Source organism: Clupea harengus, chromosome 15, assembly GCF_900700415.2.
Source record: "Clupea harengus chromosome 15, Ch_v2.0.2, whole genome shotgun sequence".
Taxonomy (NCBI): domain Eukaryota; kingdom Metazoa; phylum Chordata; class Actinopteri; order Clupeiformes; family Clupeidae; genus Clupea; species Clupea harengus.
In genome coordinates this window covers 17,251,533-17,276,858 of record NC_045166.1, presented here as the reverse complement: position 1 = coordinate 17,276,858, position 25,326 = coordinate 17,251,533, and the positions used below count along the sequence as shown (strand labels likewise).

General features: G+C 45.4%; 1 protein-coding gene across 6 annotated transcripts in view; it reads right to left on the bottom strand.

The window, feature by feature from the left end:
- itsn2a (intersectin 2a) overlaps positions 1-25,326 on the bottom strand; it is a 68,078-nt gene that overhangs the window by 22,532 nt on the left and 20,220 nt on the right. For 3 of the 6 annotated variants that reach the window (XM_031582274.2, XM_031582271.2, XM_031582272.2), the window contains 19 exons: positions 24,391-24,483; positions 22,274-22,337; positions 18,798-18,970; positions 17,782-18,006; positions 14,439-14,517; positions 9,076-9,218; positions 8,593-8,656; positions 8,290-8,427; positions 8,058-8,164; positions 7,588-7,856; positions 6,932-7,033; positions 6,342-6,482; positions 5,907-6,036; positions 5,426-5,565; positions 3,915-4,054; positions 3,288-3,652; positions 1,910-2,022; positions 1,500-1,663; positions 1,150-1,288 (listed from right to left, as the gene is read on the bottom strand). In XM_031582274.2, the coding sequence (XP_031438134.1) occupies positions 1,150-1,288; positions 1,500-1,663; positions 1,910-2,022; positions 3,288-3,652; positions 3,915-4,054; positions 5,426-5,565; positions 5,907-6,036; positions 6,342-6,482; positions 6,932-7,033; positions 7,588-7,856; positions 8,058-8,164; positions 8,290-8,427; positions 8,593-8,656; positions 9,076-9,218; positions 14,439-14,517; positions 17,782-18,006; positions 18,798-18,970; positions 22,274-22,337; positions 24,391-24,483 (2,789 nt within the window). The remainder of the gene's footprint in view (positions 1-1,149; positions 1,289-1,499; positions 1,664-1,909; positions 2,023-3,287; positions 3,653-3,914; positions 4,055-5,425; positions 5,566-5,906; positions 6,037-6,341; positions 6,483-6,931; positions 7,034-7,587; positions 7,857-8,057; positions 8,165-8,289; positions 8,428-8,592; positions 8,657-9,075; positions 9,219-14,438; positions 14,518-17,781; positions 18,007-18,797; positions 18,971-22,273; positions 22,338-24,390; positions 24,484-25,326) is intronic. The other 3 variants (XM_042709990.1, XM_042709991.1, XM_031582275.2) reach the window with 3 other exon arrangements.

The window sequence follows — 25,326 nt, the reverse complement described above, 5'->3', positions numbered from 1 at the left end:
TGATGCTATAGCAAGTGATTAAAGTGGTGGATGTTCCGTGGTGGAATCCTTTGCTTGGTTTACTTCGGGTGCGTGGTGGCAAATTGTGCTGAAGGACTGTTACCAATTGTTGCAATTTTTATACTTTTATGTATTTTTTATGATGTGTATTTCTACATGTATTAAAGTTCTCATTTCTAGTGTAGTACGTAAGTCTGTGCAGAATGTAATGTTGTCACAGGAATTTGATGCTCTGCTGTCTCATCAGGAAAATGATACTTTAGTGTAATGATGTCTATGCAGAAAACCGAAGGAGATGTATAGGTTGATGTCTATACTAGTGTTATTTTCATGATAAACAGGAGGGAAATGTTAAAGAAAGTATTAGTATATTTTATCATGAATGTCTTTTTGTTTTAAGGTTTCTTCCAAAATGCTGTGTGCCCTGCTTCTCCATGTAGGTTGGACTTTGGAAGACAATTAGCAGAGTCAAGAATGTTAACCCAGAAACCTAACGTATATGTTTACATAAGATAAGAAGGAGAGAGCGGGTTGTGAAATGTCTCGTTGCTAAGCAGAAGTAGAATTCTGCTGAGCTGAAGGTATCCTAAGTGCATCCCAGAGTCTTGACTGTCATACTGTGTAAACATTGTTTGAATAAAAGGACTTGTTTTCAGCATGGCACGTCAGACAGACTTAAGGTGTCTGTCTCCGTCAGGTCCTGTTCGAAAACCGTCCAGTTCACTTATATGCTGGGTAGTGTTTTTAACCTGCTAACTAACTGTTGAGGGTCTTATCCCTGACAGGCATTCCCACAGTGGGCCCTGCCGAACCCTTCTGGTTCTCGGAGGAGACTGTTCAAGTGTTGGTTGAGGTTATGTACCCCAGAACCATTACAAATATGTTCCAAAGTCAAAGGGCTATGAGTTTGCCAGGTTGTGGGTCATGGCTTCCAACACACACACATGCACACGCACGCACACGCACACAAACACCATACACACACGCACACACACACACACACACACACACACACATAGCCTGAGTGCAAGAGGAGCAGTGCTCTTGATGGCTCATCTGTGTGCTCAAATATACCCACAGTCTTAACTGCCTTTATTTACATAATAATTTCATTTCAAGTTGGAAGAACAGCACTGATCATGTGCATACCTGCTCAGACTGTGTGTGAGGGGCTCCAGACATGTTTGAGAGGCTGGTTGAGAAGGCAGAAATCTGAGCCTCCTCTAACCCAGAAGCAAAGCCCGAGGTCTGGGCATCCGCTTGGGCTAGGCTCCCTGTGCTCTGGTTACTGCAAGAACGTGCAAAGACACACACCCACACCCACACCCACACCCACACCCACACCCACACACACACACACACACACACAGCGGTCACGTCAGGTAACTGAGTTGGAGACCAGCCCTCATTTAATGAGATCATAAAATAACAGAGTAAATCATGTAGTAATGATGTAATTAGTGAGGTGGTGTGACAAGTGATCTGGTAGTGAGCCTCACCCAGAGGTGGCTGGGTCAGTAGCCTCAGTATGGTTGGCGTTTAAGGGGCAGTTTGCCGCCTCCCCCGGGGGGCATTTCTCCACGTAGCTCTGTGGGAACCAGCCCAGCTTCCCCTGGCAGCTGCCATAAAACCAGCCAGGCTCTCCCACTGTCCCCTCGTTCACCTGTGGATTCGTGGGAAATGTAGTAGTGGCACTGGCTGTCACCCAGCGCACTTCAGCCAAGTAGTGAAAGCCAAATGTAGTTGCCAGGAAGTACATACTTGATGTGGGTGTAATGAGAGGAAATATGTTTGTGTGTGTGTGTGTTTGTGTGTATGTTTGTGTTTGTGTGTGTGTGTGTGTACACAACAAAATGTGTGAAAGCACAGACAAGAGTATGAGAGTGTGTGTGTGTGTGTTTGTTTCTACCTCCACTATTCCACCAGCCTCCAGAGAAAGCTCATCTGCATTGCGGGCAGCAAATGAATACAGAGCCCGGTACGGTGTCAGAAAGGTGCACTTCCTTGGTGGCGGCTTCACCTCTGCAACACACACACACACACACACACACACACACACACACACACACACACATACACACACAATATTTATCATTGTTATGCCTGACAACAGTCCAACATCCCACAACCATGCTTTATTACATATTTTACGTCCTAAATAATTGATTCAGACTGGCCTAGTGGAGCTATCCATGGCAAATTATTTCTAAATAATTGACAGATGGACCCATATAATTAGCAGGCAACCAGTGTCTACAGCACTGGCAGCGAGACTTGCTTTGGAAAACACGCTGTGTGTAGAACAGAGAACAGAGAACCGAGAACAGCGAACCGATGGGTTCCCAGGGAGTCCAGATAAAGACCAGACAAAGCCTTCACCTTCCCTGTCCTGTCATTACCTTCAGATAGAAGAGTGATAAACGTTCTGAATAGGTCAGCTTTCCTCCCAAACCATCTGCACACCGCTGCACAACACAGGCCTCATTTTGAGACGGTGAAAATGGACGAGTTTAATTAAGCTAAAGTGGCGAGATTCGCTCTTATCTGACTGGAGTGCAGAAGCACGCAGGGGTTTCCCTGCTAATTGAATCGCACGGAGAAGGGAGATCCAACTGATTGCTGTAATCACTGCTAGAGCTACAACTGCCAGCCGTAAATAGGCTGTGATTACTCCTCAATAGACCCCCGGAGAAGGCTAATGGGACATTTACGCCAAACACGCGCAGACACACACACACACACACACACACACACACACACACACACACAGAGACAGACACATAGAAACAGACACAGACTTGGAAGCAACAACACACACATTTAGAGCAGTGAACATCTGTAACACAGTACTGTTGCATAGCTCCAGTGCCTCAAAGCAGATGTACACATGCTCAGCAGCAGGGAGTGACCACAGTCAGACCAACACACGCATATACCAACAACAGAAGAAATAAACAGAAGTCACTTGAAGCAATAGTCTAACACACATACACACACACACACACACACACACACACACACACACACACACACACACACACACACACACACACACACACACACACACACACACACACAGAGGTGTGGGATGGGAATAGGAGTGCTAGGAAGGAAGCTAAGACCCATGTGTGCTACCGTCTGTCCCCATGACGTCTCTTGAAACTTTGGAGAGTGAGATGTATACACTGCACAGGTCTGATCCAACCGGCTTCCATTACACACACATTCTAATGCACACACACCTTTGACTGTGTACTAGACATTGGGTCAGGTTGTCAGCCGCTCACCTGCGTTATCCTCCACGCCCTTGAACAGAGCAGAGAGCTGAGCTTGAAGGTCATCAGTAACTCCACCCCCTAGCAACAACACATCCGGTTGCACAGCGACAACCTCCCCTCCCTCTTCCTCTTTCGTACTCTTCTCTTGCTCCTCCGCTCTCCTCTTCTCTTCTTCCTGCTCCTCCATCTCCCTCTTCCTGCACCGCTCCTCCTCTTCGGCCTGCTCCTGGGCCTGCCAGAGGCGAGCCTGGGCCTCGATTTGCTCCTGCTCCCGGAGTTGAGCCTCCCTCACCTGCTGCAGCTGCCGCTGTCGCTGCCTCTCCTCCTCCTCCTTCTGGAGCTGCTGGGCCAGCTCGAGCTCAAGCTGGGCACGCCTGAGACCACAACACACACACACACACACACACACACACACACACACACACACACACACACACACACACACACACACACACACACACACACACACACACACACACACACACACACACACACACACACACACACACACACACACACACACACACACACACACACACGAATCCATCAACACACACACAAATGTATGTGTGTGTATGTCTATGAGTAATTACGTGTGTTCATAGATGTGGAGCGGGGGCCCTCCCCTTCCTTTACCTTGTAGCCTCTTCCTCCTCTTTCTTCTTCCTCTCCTCCATTTCTTTTCTTTTTCTCTGTAGCTCCTTCACTTTCTCCTCTTTCACTCGCATCAGTCCATCCAGAACTGACTGCTGCTTGGTCTGTTTCTCGCGCAGATCCTGTAGGCGTTACCATGACATTGCGTTAGTGTTACAGCGACTTCACAGTACAACCCCTTACAACAAATGTTTAAACAGCAGTTCTTTATACAGGCCAAGGGCATTAGAAGTAGATTAATGTTATTTCCATACTCAAAAACACATTTCCATGCAGTTAATGTTTGGATGACAAGATACAATATGATGGTCCTAGAAGAAAATGAAATATGTTTGTTTAATGAGAGAGGCAGAGAAAGACAGAGAATGAATAAAGTTGCAAATGACTTAAGTGAATGAAAGTGCGAAAGCGAGAGAATGACAGACGGACAGGAAGACAAAGGCAACCTTCATTAGGTAGAAGAGATTGGTAAGGCAGCCCAGCAGAGAGAGCAGGCCTTGAAGAACAGTGTCATCCATCTCTACGAACTGAAGAAGAAGTGCAGGAGGACGCAGGGGAGAGCGAGAAACAGAGAACAAAGGAAAAAAAAGAGAGAGAGGAAAAAAGGGGGCAGTATTTGAACAGGGGGTTTTGGAGAGTGGAGGAAAGGAATTAGTGCATTAATAAAAGAGGGCCAGAGGGAGAGAACAGACTAGCAGAGGAGGAGACAGAAAATAAGTAATTACTGGCAACACCTTTGAGATCCACAATCTCACTCACTCACACACACACACACACACACACACACACACACACACACACACACACACACACACACACACACACACACACACACACACACACACACACACACACACACACACACACACACACACACACACACACACACACATCGGGTTATTGTTCAATTCAAATGTGTTAATAACATGTTTATAACTTCTGCCAGATATGTTATTAGCAGTGGTATTAACCGGTATAACAGGTTACGTCATATCAATTAAGATGTTGGAGTGTGATAGTGGACCAGTTAGATTAGAATGAGGAAAGACATGGAAAGAACATGGTCTATAAGTGTTATGCAGCCTTAAGGTCTCTGCTGTACTCGTCCATAAGGGCCATCTAACCTTGAGGTCTCTGCTGTACTGGTCTAGAAGGGCCATCTAACCTTGAGGTCTCTGTTGTACTGGTCTAGAAGGGCCATCTGATCTTGATGTCTCTGTTGTACTGGTCTAGAAGGGCCATCTGACCTTGAGGTCTCTGTTGTACTGGTCTAGAAGGGCCATCTGACCTTGAGGTCTCTGTTGTACTGGTCTAGAAGGGCCATCTGACCTTGATGTCTCTGTTGTACTGGTCTAGAAGGGCCATCTGACCTTGATGTCTCTGTTGTACTGGTCTAGAAGGGCCATCTAACCTTGAGGTCTCTGTTGTACTGGTCTAGAAGGGCCATCTAACCTTGATGTCTCTGTTGTACTGGTCTAGAAGGGCCATCTAACCTTGATGTCTCTGTTGTACTGGTCCATCTCGGAGAGCTTGGTTGTGGTCTCTCTCTCCAGTGCGTCCAGCTGCTCCTTCAGCTTCCTGCAGCCCAGCTGCTTCACAGACACACTGTTCTTCACAGAGCTCATCGTTAAGGCTGTGTACGTGCGCACGCGCACACACATACACACACACACACGCGCACACACACGCACACACACAGACACAGAGAGAGAGAGAGACAGACATACATTAACAAAGGGTGTCTCTAGATTGGATATGTGTATACATTTATGCTTTTGGTCCACACATGTGTGTGTGTACCATTTTAAAGAGTCTGCTTGTCATAATGATCTTGTGTCTTAATTAGCCGAGCATAATCACTACACAGATGTTTAGCTGCTAAACAAGATGTTGCTTCCACTTGTAGACTTGCTGCTACCGCTTGTCCCACATGCTGAACACTAGTCACACATTAATCAGAATTCAAAAGCACACCAGCTGCGCTCAACCCCCCCGGGCACAGCAGAGCAGACGTACAGGTGGAGTCATTCAGGCCGACGGTCCTTAGCCTCTCCTTCAGCTTCTGCTGTTCTGGGATCAGCTGTGACAGCTGCCTCTGGAAGTCCTGCGACAGACACACACTGAGCTCAGAACAGTGGAAATATCCCTGCATGACCGAACATGACACAAATTTCCACATGACAAATCAACACTGATGGGGAAAAATAAGTAAATAGAATCGAAAAAAAATATGTGATATGTGTGTTTATGCACATGTCCAAAAGCTTAATCCATAATGGATTGAAGTATTTGACTTGTTTAATGCATTAATGGATTTCACCTTTGCTACAAACTTTTTGGAGGCAATAAATTGATAACAACAAGACAACAAATGGGTGTGGTTTTGTAAATTAAGGGGTGTGTCTTAACCTCCAGCTGTAACTGCAGAGAGCTGATCTCAGCGATCTTCCCGTCCCTCTTCTGATTGACAAGATCTAGCTCCGCCCTCTGGATCTGCCGCTTACTCCAGGAGTCACGGAGACAGTCCGAAATCTGCTTGTGCTTGTTACCCTGGGAAACATTGACATGGGAAAATGAGAAATGGTGGAATGCAGCACTGGGAGGAGGGTCACTCTGAGTCACTCCTAAACTATTCCCTCTCGCTTCGCAGGAATGAGAGCTAGGCTGTGGTCAATGTCCACAGATGTTGAGGGTGGCAGGACTAATGTGGAGGAGGGTGTGGAACTCATCTCCAACTGTTTAGACACAGTGAACACCCATTTTGGCTTCGGGTAGCATGAGGCAGCCTGTCTTTGTTTGTCTTTTACTTTACCTGGTACACTGCATGTGTGTCTCAGTCACGTGAGCTACCTGGTTTGATGGACCCCTGGTAATGGCATCTAGCTGCAGCTGAAGTGTTTGTGTATGTGTGTATGAACCATAGCCTCACGGCCTAAATGAAAGCTCCTGTTGTGTGTGTGTGTGTGTGTGTGTGTGTGTGTGTGTGTGTGTTCTCTCACCACAGCCTCCAGCTCCAGCTGTAGGCTCCTCTTTCGTGCTCGCAGATGGCTGATCTCCTCCTGCTCCTGCTGCCTCCTTCTCTGCAACTCCTGATGCTCCACCTGAGAGCAAGAGAGAGAGAGAGAGAGAGAGGGAAAGAGAGAGAGAGAGAGAGAGAGAGAGAGGGGGGGGGGTAATAGGGTTGATAAGAGGAGAGGGGGGGATTCAATTCGAATTATAACAGTTGATATTGATATTTCCATTATACAACTTTTGTGGAATTCCTCCTGAATATCTTTTACCACTGAATATCTTTTCTGAGAAACTGAACTGAAAAGCCAAACCAGGCAAGCAATTTCACTCAGAGCAATATGAGGAGGAGTGTGTGTGTGTGTGTGTCAACCCTTAATTCACTCCATCTCCTGGTAGCTCTCCTACTTTGACCTCCACTTTGTGGGTGCTTACTGTGTGTGCGTCTCACACAACCCAATTCTCTCCACCACAAAGCATCTCATCTCATCTCATTTCATCTCTGTGAGTGTGTGCGTCAGTGAGTGTATGTGTGTGTCCATTGAGTGTGTGTGTGTATGTGTATGTGTATGTGTGTATGTGTATGTGTATGTGTATGTGTATGTGTATGTGTATGTGTGTATGTGTTTGTGTGTATCTGACCTACCTCGATTCTCTCCCCCTCCCTGCGTCTCTCCTCCTCTCTCTGCCTGTCCAGCTCCCTCTGCCTCTGCAACCTCCTCTCCTGCTCCTGTGCCCGCAGCGCCTCCTGGTGGCGAGCGTCACGCAGCTGGCGCTGGCGCTCCTCCTCTTTGCGCGCCTCCTCCCTGCGCGCCTCCTCACGCCTCCTCTCCTCCTGCAGGGCCTGTCTGCGCTTCTCCAGCTCGGCGCTGCCCCGCTGGAAGTTGGCCTTCAGCTTGTCCTCGAACACCGCTGCTACAGGGGGGGGAACAGGGGAGTTATGGGTTAAATGAATAAAGACAAATCAATTGGATTGTTGGACTGAATTGAAAGACAGTGTGAGTGTGTGTGTGTGGGTGCGCATTTGTGTGTGTGTGTGTGTGTACGTGTGTGTGTGTGTACGTGTGTTCACGTGCATGTACATATGTGTGTGTGTGTGTGTGTGTGTGCATGTACCATTGTTCTTGGTCTTCTGTGGCAGCTCTGGCTCTAAGAGATCAGCTGGTGCAGGGCAGAGGGCAGGACCTGTTCCATTTACCATCTCACTGCTCTTACTTATGGTCCTGTAATGTGCACACACACACACACACACACACACACAGAAACACAAATTATCTACTCAGTCAGAATTAACATGATACTAAGGTTAGTTGTAAGTGTGTATGTTTATGAGTGTGTGTTTCTTTACCTGAAGGAGGGGGGTACTAGTTCAAGTGGTAGTGACAGGGGGAGAGGTTGGCCAGTTTTGGCCAGGTCCACCAAGTGCATGGCCAGAATGAACTCATCTGCCTGGAGCTGGCCATCCTGGTCCACATCTGCCAGATTCCTATACAACACACAGAGTTTTTAGATATTAGCCATAAATGGATCAAAACAGTCAGTTCCAGAAAGAGGCTTTCATAAATGAACTTGAGAGTAAATGCTCTCGTCCGCTTCCTCTCAAACACACACTTAGACAAACACTTACGGAAACATAACTACAGCCACTTACCAGATGGTGGCGAGCTGTGTCTGAGTGAGGTTTGAAGCAGTCAATGCGTTCCTAACCTGAGGTCCTGTAAACACACACACACACACACACACACACACACACACACACACACACACTACATTCACTATGCAGCAAAAAACCCACATAGTTCAGCATTCTCTGTCCATAGGGCAGTTTATTTATTCAACATGTGAAGGCCACAGCTTGCCACAGCCGCAGAAACCAAAAGAGATTAGATAGCTTTGGTCTACAGAGATGCAGTGGGGGGGGCGCTTTAGCATACACCTATGACAGGAGCGCTAGGTCACTAGGTGTGTGTGTGTGTGTGTGTGTGTGTGTGTGTGTGTGTGTGTGTGCAATGCATGTTTTGAAACACACATCTTGTCAATGTATAACATCAAGGTACATTCTGTGTGTGTGTGTGTGTGTGTCTGTGTGTGTGTGTGTGTGTGTGTGTGTGTGTGTGTGTATTGAAGAACTCACCTGACAGGTACCCTGACATCAGTTTGTCCAGGCTGTTGAACTGCTGGCGGTACTTGAGGCGCGCGGCCTGGGAAACAGCCCAGTCAGACAAGCCCTTCTTGGGGGAGATGCTGGCCAGAGATGTGGTGGAGGAGGAGTTGGAGCTGGGGAGAGGGACAGAGGTGAGGGATCCATATATCCATATGTACACATACATACACACACACACACACACACACACACACACACACACACACACACACACGTACTGTATATGTTTCCATGTTCTACTGTGTGTGACAGTGCATGTGTGCGTGTGTGTGTATGTTTTCTTATCTCTCAAAGTTACATGCAAGTCCTATGAAAAAAAAATATAATATTATATTTATATATAAATATATATACAGTATACTGTATATATGTATATATTAAGAAAAATATAAAGTATGGTACAGTAGCAATTATGCAGCGAACCATTAGGTATTGCTCACTGTCCATAAGCCAGTCAGTCTGGTGTTTGTGACTTCTGGTGAAATTCCAGTTGCTGCTGTTACACTCAGTTAAGTGCACAAATGCACTGGGAGGAACAATATTATGTGAGAAGCCCTGCCAAATGGCTTGGGTGAAAAAGGAATTGGCTATAAAACCAATCCACTCAATCCTCGCAAACATTCACTTTCTACTCCTAGGAGACAAAAAGTTAGTGAGCCCTTACACAAAAAATAAACATAAAATACTTTCATTCCGTTTGGAACAAAAACTTCCTGTGCGCCTCCTTCAGTTTCCTCCTTTACATCATTTCCCGTTAAATGTGGCTTCCTGTTTGGTGCTTTTTTTGGGTGGCTATCTTAGAGCACATCATTGTGAAATAAGCAGCGTTTGTGTTTGTATGAGATCAGCTGAGTCATGGTCAGCCATGTTGGGTCATCATTTCAGAATGATGCAAATGACTATGAACTCTATACTCCCACCAGAGATACTCAATGATCTCCACTCCCACCATCAGTACAGAGAGCTGTGTGTGTGTGTGTGTGTGTGTGTGTGTGTGTGTGTGTGTGTGTGTGTAAGGATTCCGCTGGTAACTGACAAATGTAGAATGGAAGGACTCAAAAACACACACACACTCACACTCACACACACACACACACATTGTAATTGCTATTTTCTGGATGAACAGAGGTGTTAGCCTGTGATGTTCTGAAATACTGTATATGGGTGCATATTCTAAAATGTATGAGTGTGCTTAATGTTTTTTTGTGCTCTGTGACTCTTAGATCCATAGCCAACAAAGCAGAGATAAGATAACGTGATCGGCAGCTGTGTGAAAAGTTTATATTGACAGTAACAGTGTGAAAGTACGCAGACATTGGCACCACTATTGCCGGTGTTCTCAAACTATTATCTGAAGTGTTCTTGATAAGGCCCGCTGTTATGCAAACAGCGCTGACGACAGACGACCTAGTAGAATGAGAAGAACAAATGTCTCCTGCGCCAGCGGAACACGGTGGGCTGGACGTGTTTACCAAACACTCCGTCTGAAAACACCAGAGCTGGCAAAACAAATGCTGCAGGGGGCTTAAAATAACCAGGCTGAGGAGTTTAGCGAACTCCAGACCCACACACACACACACTCACACACACTCTCACACACACACACTCACACACTCACACATGCACACACACGCACACACACACTCTCTCTCGTACTGACACTGGGTGCTCTCCCTATGCTCCTAATAATGTACATTTAATATACATTTTGAATAACATTTGCATTTAACAGAAACTTTTATCCAAAGTGACTTTTCGTATTATACAGATATACATTCTCATCAGTGTCCCCTGGGTATCGAACCCTATGCCATTGCTGCTAGCGCCCTGCCTTACCATCTCAGCCCTGGGCTCACATATGGAATAAATACTTTCTACCACTGAACCACAAATCTAATGTTTTTTTCTTTAAGAAGCTTTTCTTCTTCTTTTGTCCACGGTTTTTTTTTGTACCTCTTGGGAGGCTCTTTAGTAGCCATTGTTACCTGAGGCTGGCTTTTAGGTGAGTGGAGAATGGCTAGGTAGAAATGCTCTCAGTCTGAGAGGAGGGAGCTCAAAAAGCACCAAAGCAGTTCCAGAGGGGTTCTACATTCACGTTCCGGAAGAGAGAACATTCTAGAACTCTCCATTCTCTTTTTGGGCTTCCTATTGCAAGTTAAAGTACAAATCTGCCTCTAGTTGGTTTCTATACCCAGTATACAGAAGTGAGTATGCCCCTGTACAATAATCACTTACATGTCAAATGTTTCAAAATTGTATCACCTCTCAATATTTGCATTATTTCCAAGTTGACAAGTAGAATATTTTCTCTTCTGAACAATCAAAAACAAATACTTTGAAGCCTGTATTTTCAGTATTGTCTATTTAAATTAGAAATTCAATGCCTCAAAATTGAGTACATCTGTGATTTCCAATTAGCCTATCTGCATGGTTATTAAATGACCTGTGAACACCAGACCTTTCTCAGTTTTGGACCTATATGCTATAGGACCTTCTGCCCTAACTGCATGTCTGCATCATGGCTCATAATTGCCAGAGGAATTGAAAAACCTGATTCTGAAACTTCACAGAGATGGACAATGATACAGGAATATTGCAGTGGTCAACTAAAAATCAGTCGAAACACAGTTGCAGCAATAATCAGGTGGTAAAGGACGGGCCAAAGTAATGTAAAATGTAAAAAAGTAAAATGACACCACAGGAGGACAATGCGCTACTTGCACAATCTAGCTCTGATAAACAGACGGACAAGTACTTCAGACTGGACACAGGGCTTATCAATGGAAATCTGAGTTTCTGTGACGGCTCAGACAGAGCAAAGGATATTGCGTGATGACAACCTCTATGGATGGCATCCAAGAACAAAAAACCTTGCTTGCTCTTTGGCACAAAAGTGCAAGATTAAACTCCATGAATATTGGTAGCTCATTCTTTGGTCAGATGAGAAATGTAGTTTGGCTCAGATGGGGTCCAGCATATCTGGCGTGAGCCTGGCCAGGACTACCTCAGTGAATAAATGGTCCTGACAGTGAAGCACGGAGGTGGGAGTGTGATGATATGGGGCTGCATGAGTGCAAAAGGTGTTGGGGAGATGACATTTATAGATGGCACCATCAATGCCTCTGGATCTACCAAAATACTGGCTGACAAGATGACTCCCAGTCTCCAGAAGCTTGGCAGAAGAGGAATATTCCAGCATGATAACGTTCCAAACTACACTACCAAAATTAAGCAAGAGTTTCTAAAGAAGAAAAAAGTGAAAGGTATGACCTGGGTAAGTACGTTGTCTGACCAGCCTTTGGGGTATTTTAAAGTGCTGAAAAATAGTCTATGAAGAGGAGTGAGTTTGTCATCAAAAATAAAAGGTGGATACGTGAAGAAAAAAAAAAGATTTCAATCTCAGTAATGAAAATGACTAAGGTGATACAATTTTGAATCATCTGCCATTTGAGTGATATTGCACAGGAATGTACTCACTTCTGTTGTGTACTGTATTTATACCATATTTTTTAGTGTTTTAGAAGTTTTAGATATTGTGCAACAAAGAGAGCATACTTTTGTGATTGTATGTACAGTACATAACTGGCAGTTGGTTGATCAAAACAGTGGGATAATAAACATATAGATTGCATTGTTCTTGATAAGGGCACAGGTAGTGTTTGAATTTAATGTACTCCACTTTAGTTATCTGCTTCTGTTAAAATACCAGATACAGATGTGCATAGAGCCCCCCACTAATAGCCATCACCATCTTCACAATTACAAAAGATACTGTACTTACACATATTTTCAGGATTTTTATTGGGAACATTTAGGCTCTAGTATATTTCCAAGGGCAATGTCTGCTAACATTGAAAATAAATCCATTAAATACAGAAATATACTGCTTGCATAAGTATTCAAACCCCTGTGCTTTTGAGTTCCACATCCCTCTTTCGCTTTCAAGGAGATTTAAACCCTCCTTACCTGTCTACAACATCACACATTCCGGCATAGCAAAGTATCCCACCTCCACCAATTCTCCTCCTTTTCACTAGTAGCTCTAAGCTCACATTACCCCTTCTCCATAGGGGGTATCAGCAGACATCACACACACGTGATCTCAGCTAGAGGCATCCCAGGACCACGGCCAGCTACCAAGCCAAACATGCATATTTTCAGCACTCTAAATTAAGCATTCTAATGGGAAATCTAGTGAATGAGTAAATTATCTATTGTTTAAAGAAATGTATTCTATCTATTACAAGAAAATATCCAAGTGTTTTGATGTCCAATTGAGTACCGTTGGATCTATAAGAAAAAAGAGGAAGTTGCACCACACCACCTGGATGCTTTCTAGAAAATCCTGCCCCCCAAACCAAGCATCCGAGGAAGACATTAACTGGGGAGGGAGGCCACTACAGTCCACACATCACCCCGAAAAATCAACAAGTTCAGCGGCTGAAATGGGGGTGCAGGTATAAGAGCTATCCATAAAACTGAACTTCATTGGAGGGTGGACAAAAGCCATTGTTCGACAAGATCCACATTAAAGCATGTATGGAGGTTACTGAAGATGTGGGAAAAGGCTGTTTGTGGTCATGAGACCAATATAGAGCTTTCTGGTCAATCTTCAAAGTGCTATATGAGGCAAAAATCTAACACTAACGATGCCTTAAGAAACACCATCCCAATCATCAACTATGGCAGTGGTAATCTCATGCTGTGGGGATATTTCACAACCGCAGGAACTGGGAAACATTTTACAACTGAAGTGAAAATGAATGGAAAAAATTCGACATAATGTTGTAAGAATACCTGCTGCAGTCTGTTGTAAAACAAATGCTTGGGAGAGGGATTACCCACCAGCTAAAGCAACACTGGAGTGGCTCAAGAAAAGTAAAGTGAGTATTTCAGAATGGCTTAGTCAGAAATCCCTGATCAAAATCCTACTGTGAATCTGGTATTGCAATCCAGGACTACCATCCCATCAACCTACATACATTCTACTAAGAAGAATGGGGAAAATACTGCAGAACAATATGCAAAGTTGGTACCTACCCACTTCAAAAGACTTACAGCTGTTACTGTCTTTCTACCATGTATTAATGAATAGGGATTGAATAGTTATGCAAGCAGAATATATCAGTATATAATGTATATAATATGTAATTTTAGTTAATAACTTATTAAGCCTTTAGAAGAACACTATAGAATAGGTGTTCACAAGGAAAATACTGATTGGGAAAATATGTGTAAGTATGTTTTGTAGAGCACAAAATGGTGGTGACTCTCAGGGGGGGGGGGTTGTATACTTTTGCAAACCACTATATTTGAGTGTGTATTTGACTTACCTGCTCGAACCCAGATCCAGCAGAGAGCGAGCTTTACTCAAACCGGACCCAGTGGGGAAGGACGTGGAGGTAGAGAACGCTGGAGGGAGAAGAGAGACGGAGACGGAGAAAAGGGGAGAGAGAGAGGCGGGGGGGGGGGTTACTGCACTTTCATTAACAAGTAGGTTCAAGGACGGGTAAAGCCATCTAGCACAGGCGTTCTATGAGAGTGTGAAGTGAGAATGAGAAGTGAATGTTTGTGTGTGTGCACTAGTGTGTAGAACACATATGCACCGTGATACAAATATGTAGCCGCTCATATTGACTGAGTTCTGCCACGCTTCATCAAAACATTCCATCCTGTATCTGTGGAGTAAGGGCATTTACATCAGGAGTCAATAATGAGAGAAAGACAGAGAGAGGGGGGGGGGGGGGGGGAGAGATAGGCAGGTAGGTAGGTAGACAGAATGAGAGGAGGTTTGTAAAGAGACAGAATGAGAGGAGGTTTGTAAAGAAGAGAAAGAAAGAGAGGCATGAGTGAGGCTCTTACAGAGAATCAGAGAGAGAAGGGAAGAGGGAGACAGATGGAGTCTGTTCCTTACAGAAATAGAGAGGTTTAACCCTCTTTTATTAAACCATTGCCTTACTTTCTTACATGCTTACACCAATAAAACATATACAGCCTACAAAGCCTACACACTCACATAAAATACTACCCTCTCTGTCACACTTTAAAAACCATCTCCATATCATCATCAAATTCACATAGCCCGTACAACCCAACAGTAGAAAATCACATTATGCCATTACTGATTTCTTAATAAGAATATTCACATTCTGGCATGCCACCATCTGCTTAAAAACTCAATTTTGCTTTTCTACTTAAAAAGAATCAATTGTCCTGACTCCTGAATATCTTGTTCTTTCGAGGTTCCCAAATAGCCATCTTGGCTTACCCCAGTTAGAAATTGAATAGACAAATGTCATGCTTTTTTTTGTTTTTAAACCTTGTAATTGGGACAACTAATGAAAAAATAAAACTGGCGGTTGACCTGAATGCACACCATGTAGAGACTTCTTAATAAAGTTCACAAAAGGCCTCTATGGATGGTATAGAAAAATATACCATCCCTATGTTCTTCCTGAAGGTGGCGGAAACCACTTATGACGGGAAACAATAGCCCAGCCTCCAACCCAGTGCCCGGCTGGGCCTCGAGGGCCTCTCTGCAGGCACCAGGCAGTACAGACTGCACCTCCTCCAACACCTTCTCAAAAACCCTCAGGGACCGAATCCCTGTTTCACTTTGAAGAGACGCCGCCGCTGCTCCTACCTACCCGTGCCCATCTCTCAGGTGTTCTAGAACAGTGACCCCCAGCCCTTGTCAAGTAGCTCCGAACACTGCCTGATGACCCCCAAAGACTATTCCTCTGGTTGTGAATTGGTCCTTTGCACCTCACACACCATTTTCCAAGCTTTCATCGTGGAGGTGTAAAATGGAGTCAGCCTACTCAAGTCCAGCTGATTCAGGCTCAGAAGAAAGAGTTTGGCAATCGTACCTCAAGGGTGTTGCCCCGCCCCCCACCCCCCGAAGGATAGAAAAAAGCACCAGCTGTGCAGCCTCTGTGCTGCCAGCAGACAAGAAGCAATTCAACATCTCCACCAGGCCCTGACCCCCTCACATACCGGTAGAAATAACACAGATTCAAGGGTCCAGTGCTGCCCAGCCAAGAATAGGTTCACCGGTCTACTTTGCCAAACCTTTACCGTCACCTTTAGTCATCCAGTGGCTCTAGTACAGTGAACCTGTGCCAAATCTGAAAGAGGACAACCTAGACAAATTCCCCTTCAAAGCGGAACAGGATACCTAAATCCCCCTCCAACTTTGAGTATAATGGATGCACTCTTATACAACAGCTTTACCGATGAGATAAAATTACCCCCAAACCCGAAAGCTCATAAATACACTAAGAAGGTACTCACGCCCTACCCGATCAAAAGCCTTTTCTTGATCGATTGAAAACAACCCTAGGTTAAAATGATTACTCAGAGAGATATCGCTGACACCTCTCATTAAAAACAAATGATCCGTAATGGTACTACCAGGAACACAATGCGTCTGGTCCTTTTGAACCAGGACCATCAAATATTCCATAAGTCTGTTCGCCTAGCCCTTAAAAAATATCTTACAGTCCATGCACACCACAGACACAGGCCTCCAGTTCCTTAACAAGCCTAGATCTCCTTTTTTTGGCAAGAGATAGAACTGCCTGCTGAAACCTAACTGGCAATTGACCCCTCTCAATACAGTCCCCCAACATTTCATTGTAGTCTTTGCCTACAAAGCTCCAGCTCTGCTGGTAAAACTCAGCAGCCAGGCTATCCATCTCCAGGGCACAGCCTATAAAAAGCTGCTGAACAGCCTTAGTGACCTCCTGAAACATGACTGTCTTGTCCAGAGTCACTCTGTCCCCCGTGTCCAGTCTAGGAAGACCCTCTAACAACTGAGAAGGGCAAATTGGTTCACAGTCGGCGGTCCCATAGAGCTCCATATAAAAAGACATGGCCATTCTTCGCATTTCCACCGGATCAGAAGTCCCAGCAAGAAAGAGCGATAGAGAAGGACAAAGAGAGAGAGAAGGCTGTAGAGCAGTGAAGCAGGTCTAGGCTGACAGGAGGAGACTCTCAGGGCTTTTAGCGGCTCACTTCCCAGAGGCTCTGGCTGGCGCACCGCCTTCATGCTAATGGGACTGACAGGAAACCTGCAGCTCTCTCTCCTTCTCTCTCTCCCCCCTCTTTCCTTCTCTCTCCCCCCGTCTCTCCTTCTCCCTCTCCCCCTTCTTTCCTTCTCCCTCTCCCCCTTCTTTCCTTCTCCCTCTCCCCCCTTTCTCTCCATCTCCATCTCTTTCCTCCTCTCTCTCCCCCTCTCTGTATTTTTCTCTCCCCTTGCCCTATCAGCCTGTTCTGGCTGCTGTGCTGCAATCTACAGCTATACACACAGTCTGCACACACACACACACACACACACTTTCATTTGTAAATGAACACCAGTGCTCTCTCACATTCTCACACATAAACACATAACCATTCATGCACACCAAATAAAGAAAAATCAATACACACACACACACACACACACACACACACACACACACACACACACACACGTAAGTCTTGACAGTCACACACACAGACCCGTACCAATGTGCACACACCCACACACTGGTGTCTCATTCTTGGCAGGGCAAGCCCACAGACAAACACACACACACAAACATCCCTGTTGGCAGTATATGCATCACTTTACATAAACAGGAATTTCCACACACAATTTCCCACAGTGTGTTAACAGCATTGGCAGCTCACCTGTCGTCACGGCAACAGGCGATGGGGCAAGTAGGCTGCATCCCAAGGCCACACCGTTAGGCAAGGCGGGGGTGCTGAGAGAGGTGGGCATCAGGGGCACAGGTATGCCCCCGAGGGCCACCAGAGGGGGTGGCATTGTGGATGTCAGGGGTAGGGGCATTAGGCCAGGGACGGCGGTGGGTGCGGTGGTGGGCATGAAAGACAGGTTTGGCATGGAGCCCATCCCTGGGGGTCACGGGGATGGCAGAGTTAGAGAGTTAGAGGGTCAGATATGAGAACACACACACACACACACACACGTGCACACACACACACACACACACACACTAACACACAGTGAGCATGCACACTGACTCAAGTCAAACAACATGGTTAAGCAAAAACTTCTCAATGGTCATGATGAAAATCCATTAGAATTAGAACACTTTTATATGAAAATGAAGAGCCAGGCAGACATATGACAGATACAAAGCGCTAAATAATTAGCGATCATTCCGGAATTAATAAGAAGGTCGTCTGAAAGGAACCCTTTCAATACGTAGAGGATCTATTAAATACAAGATGTCTCCGGGCCAAATGGGTCAGCCTGCTCATCCCTTAATGAGTACAGATGAGACATGAGTAAGGTGATGAATCAGAGTAACTAACATCAGATTATAATACATTCAAACACAGATCTCATGCTTATGAGTTGATGCGAGATTAAGGATCAGTATGTGTGACAATGAAAAGATTCTTGGGTTACAGGAACACATTATTATCAGAGCAGGGTTTCTGGCTCTGGTTGGTCTTGGACTCCCTTTTTCGAGTCGACAGAGAAGAGGTTTTTCTATTGGTCTTTATATGTAAATACTCCATCAGCCATCAAAACATTTGCCTACATCCAGCCTGTAATCCCAGTAGATGAATGCAGTCATCAATCAACGAAAAACCATTGAAATGATGAGACCAGGAATTAGATTCCTGCTGTCGCTAAAGCCTTGGACAGGTGCTGCTTACGCTGAGGCGTGGCTTACCGAAGCGTGCTGATGACGTCATAATGGAGGGCGTGGGCGTGGGCGTCTGCTTCATGATGACTGGCAGGGAGGAGGGCAGGGGCTGGCCCTGCAGCTGCAGCTTGATCAGCTTCATGGCGATGGAGAACTCCAGCCGGTCCATCCTCCCGTCGTTGGTCAGGTCTGCCAAAGACCTGGTGGAAGAAATGACAGGAAAGGAAGAATGAGTGAGAGAGAGAGAGCGAGATGGGGCAATGAGAAAACAGACAAGATATTCAAAGTAAAAACTAATTCAGTTCACAAATTCATTCTTCAACAGTTTTATCAACTGATCTCCCATGGAGTTCAACTTAAGCTGCTGCAGTCAGTTGGGATTCCCTAACCTTCCACTGAAGTTTAAGCACATGCAAGGAGCAACTTTCATCAACCTGATAAGATGTTACATCAGGGAATAAAATGGTTTTTACTCGTCCCTTGGAGTAGCCTTTAAAGGTTATACTTTATACTTGAAAACTTAAAAACTGCTCTCGAATGAAGCTTTTTCAGCCCTCTAGGTTATTAGCCTAGAACACCTGGAAGAACAATCCTTTCTACAACGTTCCACATTCTACAAGGAATCATTTGCTGAATAAAGGGTCATTAGGGGCTGAAAATGGATTCTCCGGGCCTGAATAAATGACACTACAAATGTTAATAGACAGGCTACGGAACCATGTGAGCGAGTCATTTCACTGTTTGAGTGTGAGAGTCTGGGTGAATGAGTGGAGAAGTAACAATAGGAGTTCACACAAGACAAAAAGGTAAAGAAAGAACAGAAAAAAAGAAAAAAATACATTGAATATTAGATAACGTGCAGAGCAAATATCTCCCCGAAATGAGCAATGATCTGGCAGACAGACAAGAAGACATCCAGCACCATCTGTAGACCCATCTCTTTATCACACACACACTTTTATCACACACACGCTGCCTTTTCACACCCCACTGAGTCCTACAGGCCACGTGCCACTTTATTAAAAATTACAGGCTACAAAAACCAAGAAAGAGAGAGATAGGAATTGAGAGAGATAGAGAGAGAGAGATAAGAAAGGGAGAGAGAGAGAGATAGAGACAGAGAGAGAGAGAGAGAGAATAGGGAAATGAGAGAGCATGAGGGAAAGAGTGTAGGTAAAGTGACAGAGTGACGTATAGGTGAAGGCAGACATTTTAAGAAGGTGGCAGACAGAAAGAGAGTAAAGTAGAGCAAGTCAGGGACAAAGAAAGAGAGAGAGAGAGGCAGAGAGAGAGAGCAGGTAGAGAACAGTAACTGCCAGCAGATGTAATACTAGTATTTAGCCATCCCCTTGCGAGAAAATTATAGAGATGGAAAAGACACAAAGGAGAAGGACAGAGATTTCTTTAGGCAGTGATATCCACACATTCACTAACATTTACACACACACACACACACACACACACACACACACACACACACACACACACACACACACACACACACACACACACTCACAAGCGCACACACACACACACACACACACACACACAATCACAAGCAGATACACACACACACACTCACACATCCACATTTATTGATACTCTCCAAAACCCTCTAATATCCACAAATGCACACACGCATGCGCACACACACACACACACACGCATACACACACACACACACACAAACACACCTCAAACATGCACACACAGCACTTTAGTTTTGCTTGCATCTACTGAGTTTAATGTGATGCATGGACTGCAGGGCATGCATAGCTTCAGGTTTCTGAGTATGTCCTTGTGGTTTTCTAGTGATCTTCGTATGTGTATCACCCTTCAGCCAGCACCTCGTTTGGCTACGTCTAGCCTCTCATCCCAGTAGAATACTGCCTCCATTCATCATCAATCAATAAAAAGATCAGATTTCCCCTATCACTGCTCTGGCTGAAGTCTCGGACAGCCTGATTAGGCTGACTTCAGATCAGAGCCTTAGGCCTTGTTCAGACTGCCAGCCCAAAGCTGATGTTTTAGACATATCCAGTTTATGGAGGTGGGTTTGAAACGCGATTCCAATCGTATTTCTACAGATACGTCTCAGTCAGGACACTCAAGTCGGATTTCAAAGGACAACGCGACACACAACAACGCCGTCAAATCCAGAGTGACGGAAGCGCTGCTACACTGCTCCTCCTACGCTGCCGCTCCTACGCTGCTCCTACGCTGCTCCTACGCTGCTCCTCCTACGCTGCTCCTCCTACGCTGCTGCTCCTACGCTGCTGCTCCTACGCTGCCGCTCCTACGCTGCTCCTACGCTGCTGCTCCTACGCTGCTCCTACGCTGCTGCTCCTGCGCTGCTCCTTCGCTGCTGCTCCTACGCTGCTCCTACGTCGTTACCACAGCAAACCATGCAAATAGGTTGGTGCTGTCTGGACACACAAATCCAATCTGATCACTTGCAAAAGGCCTGCAGCCTGAACATAGCCTCAGGGACACAAGGCATTAGAGGCTGAAACTGATCAGATTTGACCAGGGGTGCGGAGTATCAACATCGATGAGTGGGGTGGGGTGATGGCTCTGTATGCATGTCACTGAATAAATGTGTGTGTGTGTGAGTGACGGAGTGTAAGTGAGAGCATTTGCATATATGTGTGTCAGTACATCTGTGTATGTGTGTGTTTGTGTGCGACAGGAAGCGTCGAGCACAAAACGAGTGTAGATATATATCGAGCTTCAAGTCTGTGGGTTTGCATGGAACAATGGCAGTAGGGATGTGGCCTCTCTGTGTGTGTGTGTGCGTGTGTGCGTGTGTGTGTGTGTGTGTGTGTGTGTGTGTGTGTGTGTGTGCGCCTGTGTGTGTGTGCGCGCCTGTGTGTGTGTGTGCCTGTGTGTGTGTGCGCGCGCCTGTGTGTGTGTGTGTGTATGCATGCGCAACAGACAATATGAAATAGCAGAAGCTGCCTCACCCAGGAGGGAGTCAGTGTGAATGTTCCAATTCCTAAATTGAATTGCCCCCAGCACGACTGACTTGCCTCCCATTGAGATTAGCTCTGGGACACAGAGAGAGTCCAAACTCTCTCATGCGAAACATCAACTCAAGAACCTTCAAACGGGCACAGAATGCGCTGGGTATAGCTCATTTACATATGGCATGTTGAGGTTGGGGTATTTAGCACATGTACTGTATGTTAGGTTGTGTGGTATATTCATCGTATTTGTGTCATGCTGAACTGTAGATTGAGTGCAAGATTTGTTTTCCTTTTTCAATTCTTCTTGTTGAATTCTGTGTCCAAAGCCAGTTTTCAATGTCAGCTTTATGGCAATGATCTCTATAATATAATATCTCAATGGTTGTTAATACTTTATTGGGGGGGGGGGGGGGGGGGGGGGGGGGGGGGGGGGGGGGGGTGGTAGACTAGGTCTGTCATCAGCACTCCAGGTTTGGCTTATCACTGTTAAAGACTAGTTTTGTGTATGCAGCTGTTCTTGGGTACCAGTTCGCTTACCAGATCTCTGCAAGCACTGGAGCAGGAAGGCCAGACTGCAGGAAGAACTTCCTCGCCTGCTCTCCTGAGAGAGAGAGAGACAGAAAGAGAAAGTGAGATGGAGAAAGAGAGAGAGAGAGAGGAAAAGAGGGATTATTTTATACAAGTCAGACGATGTGCAATCAAGTACATCGTTCACCCAATCGTGCTGACAGCCTGTTTCTGTAACAGGCCCATCACACATCCTGTTCTGCTTTCTCTCTCGCTCACACTCAGCACAGGAGTTTAATACAAACAGGTCCCTGTGTACACAGTCAGAGAGATGCTGTTCACACACAAGGTTCAGTGCAAATATACGACGTGAAAGTACACTGAGAACAGGCAGACGCACCACTCCCTATCACTCATCTCCCTCATCTCTGCTCTCAAACATGGAACCCCTGTAGCACTAGAGACACAGGAGCTCTCTTATGCCAGCAAACTAAATTTCTATGTATTATTCATTGAGAGATCAGACATTTCTATCCAAAAGAGACTTACACAGAGCAGATATACATTATATAAATATCATCTGTGTTTTCACTAGCGCTCCCTAGGTATCAGACCCATAACCCTGGTGCCACTAACACCTTAGCTCAGCCTGCTGAGCTACCGACAGACGAGAGAGAGAGAGAAAGAATTTATTAGAACATAATATAATAACATTTACAGTATGAACAGCCAAGGCTGTTTCCTAGTTACTCATCTCATTATCTCATACAACTGCAGGCTAATCCATTAAAAAAAGGTTAGGGGCAAAGTGTTTCAGGGGGTGTTGAAAGGCTTAAAGACTCAAAGATATTGTGAACTACATGACATCTCGTCAGTACTGACACGGCTGTCTGTAGGACACAGTCTCATAGAGTTCAGTATCTGATACGTCTCTGAAGTGTGCCAAGCCATTTGAGCTCATAGTGTGTGTGCGCTGTTGCACATTAGCCTTCTTTATTGCTTTGCATGAATGAGAGCAAGACTTACCAGCAATGTAGCAAAGGCAACCACCAGTTGCAATACTTACTGAAGAAGCTACCGCTAGCCTTTAAAACCTCCTCCTCAGCTACATTACATAACTGTGAAGTCAGGGCGACTGCTCTACAGCAATAAATTCATGAAGCAATACAGGGGGTGACGGCAGAGACGAGGACCATTGAGACCAGGTTATGTAGAGATAAGATCAGAGATTGCCAAAACTGAGGAGTGGCACGGGGTGTGTGAAAACTCATTTTTCAAGTCTCATTTTTCATTAGACCGGTTAACAACTGCCTTCCCTTTCAACCTCCCAAAAACCCACCGATGTTCCCTCCAGAAGGTGTTGGAGAGAACAGGCTTTGTAACTTTAAACCAGCACTCTTTTGTCAGGAAGGGTAACTGGGCATGACTGTGCTCCTGAATGTTTTTTCTCTAGCTGGGGTGCGACACAATAAATAACTGAACGAAAGTGCCGTGACAACTCGTTTGGGCAAGTATCGCACTATCCATTTCAAAATGCATTTGTCCTATTCTTAAATGCTTATAGAGCCAGTAAAACACATTTGTTCCATCCCTCGTCCCCCCTGTGGTGCTGTGGTGCTGTGCGGAGACACTGTGGGAAACACTGGGCTACTTGAGACCGAGTGTAGAGCACTGGGGTGCTCCACAAACCAAATCAAAGACTTCAGGCTTAGTGACAGAAGACATTACTCCTTTACTGCCAATGAGATTGTGTGTCTGTGCGTGTGTGTGTGTGTGTATCTGTGAGAGTGTGTGTGTGTGTGTGTCTCTGAGAGTGTGTGTATGTGGGTGTGTGTGTGTGTGTCTGTGGGTGTGTGTGTGTGTGTGTGTCTGTGAGAGTGTGTGTGTCTCTGAGAGTGTGTGTATGTGTGTCTGTGAGAGTGTGTGTGTGTGTGTGTGTCTGTGAGAGTGTGTCTGTCTGTGTGTCTGTGAGAGTGTGTCTGTATATGTCTGTGTATGGAGTCGAGATTAAGAAGGACACGTCTCCCCTCTCTCTCTCTCTCTTTCTCGCTTTCTGTTTGTGTGTGTGTGTGTGTTCTTGAGTTTGTCTGTGTGTGTGTGTGTGCGTGTGTGTGTGCGTGTGTGTGTATTTGAGTGTGTACACAAACCTGATACATATCCAAGAGTAGGGGTGAGTGAGTCAAACTGGCGATCATGTTTGCTCCTCTCCTCTGGAGTGATGGCCCAAATATTCACACCACCTATGAGAGACAGACAGACACAGATAAATAGAGAAAGAGAGAGATAGACAGAAAGTGAGAGAGAGACAGCATGAAAGCTCTTTTTACCAATTGGGCTTCATAAATTCGGTATCAATCCAACCACAGAGCAGCTGGTCTAGTTTCAGTGTCACGCTAAAAAGCCCATTTCCCTCTGAAACTAATGGCCCTAACATCTCATTACCCACAAGGCTATGCAGTGAGGGCGCACAGATATTAATCATGAATTAAATATGCTGACAGTAGGGGGAAGAGTGAGGAAAAATTAAACATCTGACTAAAGAGCAAAGAACTCAGAAAATCTCGGGCACATAGCAAAGATTAAGCGCTTCATTGGTTAATAGTATGTAAATGGATATGATTCAAAGCATTTATAGGTGCATTAATGCATTTTTCCAGAATTCAAGTCAATACACTATAGATAGACGTAACAACGATGATGAAAAACTAAAATCAGCAACATGATTGGCTAAAGGGGATGCAGATGGGAGCCAATGAATGAAGGCTATGTTCAGGCCAGGTGACCACAGAAACCTCATGCAGCATTTTGCACACTTATTTATCCCAGGGACAGGAAATACCATTGCCCTCCCCTAACGGCACTTCCTGTGACCAAACGCTAACCCAAACATCACTCAGAGAGAGAGAGAGAGAGAGAGAGAGAGAGAGAGCACAAACGTATTGGTATAAATAGAACAGCCCTAGTCTGATAGTCAGGCCAACAAACACACACACACACACACACACACACACACACATACATACGCACATGCATGCACACACACACACACACGCACACACACACACAAACACACACGACATGTG